The sequence below is a fragment of the Monopterus albus genome, unplaced genomic scaffold, assembly GCF_001952655.1.
Source record: "Monopterus albus unplaced genomic scaffold, M_albus_1.0 scaffold502.1, whole genome shotgun sequence".
In the NCBI taxonomy this organism is placed as follows: Eukaryota; Metazoa; Chordata; class Actinopteri; order Synbranchiformes; family Synbranchidae; genus Monopterus; species Monopterus albus.
This window is the reverse complement of record NW_018128382.1, coordinates 77115-80446: the sequence shown is the minus strand read 5'-3', so window position 1 is coordinate 80446 and position 3332 is coordinate 77115. Positions and strand designations below refer to the sequence as shown.

The following is a 3332-nucleotide window of genomic DNA, read 5'->3' as shown; positions in this document are numbered from 1 at the left end:
TTTTCTCCTTCTCCACAACCCCCTGGACCCCCCATATGTGGACCCATTTCATCTTGTGGAAACGGCGGCATGTCCCTGGGGCCATGGGGTGGGCCAAATGGTGGACCTTGTGGGCGAGGGCCTCCTGACCCACCTGGTGGTCCAAGGCTCTGAGACTGTGCCATCATAGCCTGTAGGGGGCCCTGCTCAGGCCTCCGGGGTGCAACATCAGGACCTCCATCATGGGGTCCTCCATGAGACTGTGGGGGCCCAGCTGGTGGGGCGTCACGGTCATCAGGGAAAAGCATGCGCTGGATATCTCGCAAGGTCTGCAGAGAGCGCTGGCGATGCTCCAACTGTTCTTGGGACAAACCCTCTGTGTTGGCCTCCATGTTCAACAGCTCCTGGGCCAGCTGCTGCTGCTGTTGCTGCTGCTGGGGTGTCAGGCCCGCTCCACCAGAACCTCCACCCTGCCCTCCATCACCTGCTGTTGGAGGGTTGAGGCCTGCCTCAGGTTGGGTAACAGGAGCCTGGTCAATTTGAGCTGTAGTGTTACTGGGGCTACTGCCAGGAAGATTTTTAGATTCCATGCCTGCAGCGGATGATGTTTCTTGTTGAAGAACGCTAGACTGGCTCACTTGGCTTGAAGGCTGGGGTGGGGTTGGCTCTGCCATGCCAGGTAAAGACGGCTTGGTTCCTGGCTGGTGGGTCTGATCTTGGGCATGGGACGGGGGTTGCTGGGGAGGCTTGGAGTCATTTCGGAGGGTACTTGCTGCATTGTTCTTCAATAAAGACAAACATAAATGAGATTTAAGTTATAATAATCTTGTGCGAGATAGGTGTGTGTATATAAGCTTGTGTGTGACATAAAAATAGCCTGTGTGTGTGTGTGTCTTCACCAGGAGGAGGTGAGCTTTGTCCTTGCTGTTGGAGATGTTTTTCATGTGGAAGGCAATGATGTTTTCTGTATGGCCAGTTAGAACTGCATCAGCTGCCCTGAGGACAAGAAGGCAGTCAGTCAGTTATCAATATTGAGACACAATAACTTTGTGTGTGTGCGCATACATTTGAGAGACAATGAGTTGGATGAATACATTTGAGAGACAATGAGTTGGATGAATACATTTGAGAGACAATGAGTTGGATGAATGAGTACTAGGTGGAACCATAAAAGGTAATTCCAAGGTCAACAGACTAAGCAAACACACACCTTCTGCCACACATTCACATCTTTGATTTCAATTTCCCAACTTAAAGTGTTAATTGACAAACACATGCTTGTGCAGATACACACAGTGGATTTAAGTCATAACTAGGAAAGTTGGGGGAAGTTAGGGAAGAGGTGATAAGCAAATATTGTAGTATCACAGTCGCAACAAACAACCACCACCAAAGACAGGCACCAAGATAAACTTCAGGCAACTGATGTTGCTAGTAATTCCATTTCACTTTGAACTACAATTCCACAAAGCATTTTGTGTTGCTTTGGATGTATATTTAAATAAAAAGAGGCTAGATATTGAGATGATAATTTAATTGAACTGCCTAAACTCATTAATACTTAAAACCTGCAGTGATAACCTTCAATTGTAAAAGTTAATCAATAATCACAACGAAACAACAATGCAAAAACACAAACATATGAATGTACTACAAAGACAGCATTTGGATGTGAAATTAGGGCTGAGCTACAATAGTAGCCCGAAAATATTGAACTTGTGAAACTAAAATGATCTGATTTTAAGTAACATGGGTACACTGTTATGTATATTACAATGCTAATTATATATTTAGGAACATATCGGTGGGTTGTGTAGGCTGCTGATAACAGCTGCCAACAGCACTTCTGTTTCTGCTGCATTCATGCAAACATGAAAGAAGAATTATACATATCAGCTGGGTGAACAGGGGTCAGCAAGAGCACTGTGAACGGTCTGCAGCTACACAGCTCCATGCAGCCAACTGTGATGCACTGTTTGTGTCGATCATGGCCAGCATTAAATTTTTCCCATGCTGTGCCGGCACCACCACAACATTAAAACCACCAGGTGGACTTAATGTTGTAGCTGTTTGGTGTGTATTAAATATCCAAACCTAAGTAATATGTGTCAGTGTTCAGGAACACTGATGACACATACAAGCTAAAAGGGAGTAAATATGTTGATTGTTTAAATTTATTTTTAACCCTCAACAGTAGTAGCCATGTGTATACTGGCTTCTTACATTAGCATGGTATGTTTTATGAAAATATTATTTATTTTAAACCACAAACATTTGTGTTTTAAGGACCTATTATGCAATTTATAAATCTCAATTCTTGAACAAATATTTAATCTTTTGTTTAATAATGCACTGCATAGAAATACTGCAAAACCATGGTTTAAATTCATCAATTTTTGTTTTTATGCGGGAAATAGATTTCTGCATGGTTTTTATACATTCGATTAATCGTAGAAATAATCAACAGATCAATCAATTATTAAAATAATATTAGTTGCCTCTCTAAAATATTCAAATGGTAACACTCAGCTTCCTTACTTGTTGGCCATCTCTGTGGTGAAGACATAAACAAGTTTTGAGCCTGCTTTCTGGCCACTACCAGATTCTGTCGTGGAGCCCTGACCTCCCAGTGTACTGTGGGACGGTGTGGAGGAGCGACTGAGTCCAGCATTGGAGGTAGAATGTGTGACAGTGTCCTGGGGCTTCACGTCACTGGAGTTACAGTCTACAAGAAGACAACAGTGGAGATGGTGGCTTTAAAAGCAGCACAGGCTTATGGGCAATGTAGTTCTACTGAGAGAATCTCATCAGTCTAGTTGATCAGCAGAGGGACTGCTACACATGGTTAGATGAGCACATTAATACACTTACTGAAAAATCCTTTGTCATCTTCATCACTTTCTCCCCCAGAACACCAGTCAGCTCCACTGTATGGCTGTCTCCTCTCTGCCACACATATCCTCTTTGCCCTGCTACTCTCTGTACACACACACACACACACACACACACATCAGTGTGAGTAACAGTGAGGGACAACAAAGTTTATTTGTAGATGTCCAAATGTTGCCTTCTTTTTGCAGCTTGTGTTGTATACCCTGGAGAAAATATACAACTATACATAGTATTTTTCTAAATAAAGTTATGCAGTGGCGCACAACAAGAATAAACACAAGAAAACAACCATGGGCCGTAATTAGGAAAGATTTGTGCTTTTCCCTCCATTAATCAAGGCTGAATAATGCATCCGCAGAAAATATGTACATAACTAACAGATGCCGAGGAACAATCACAACATAAGCACTACAGACATAACATTGTTTAAACACCAGCTATTCTTCTATATGGAGCGGTTC

At 42.9% G+C, this 3332-nt stretch overlaps 1 protein-coding gene across 1 annotated transcript in view; it reads right to left on the bottom strand.

Moving 5' to 3' along the window:
• The window catches only part of bcl9 (BCL9 transcription coactivator), a 10517-nt gene that overhangs the window by 4100 nt on the left and 3085 nt on the right, over window positions 1–3332 (bottom strand). The window contains 5 exon segments of the mRNA XM_020588103.1: window positions 1–17; window positions 19–761; window positions 879–975; window positions 2518–2704; window positions 2851–2958. The exon segment at window positions 1–17 is cut by the window's left edge and continues 1419 nt beyond it. Of these exon segments, the coding sequence (XP_020443759.1) occupies window positions 1–17; window positions 19–761; window positions 879–975; window positions 2518–2704; window positions 2851–2958 (1152 nt within the window).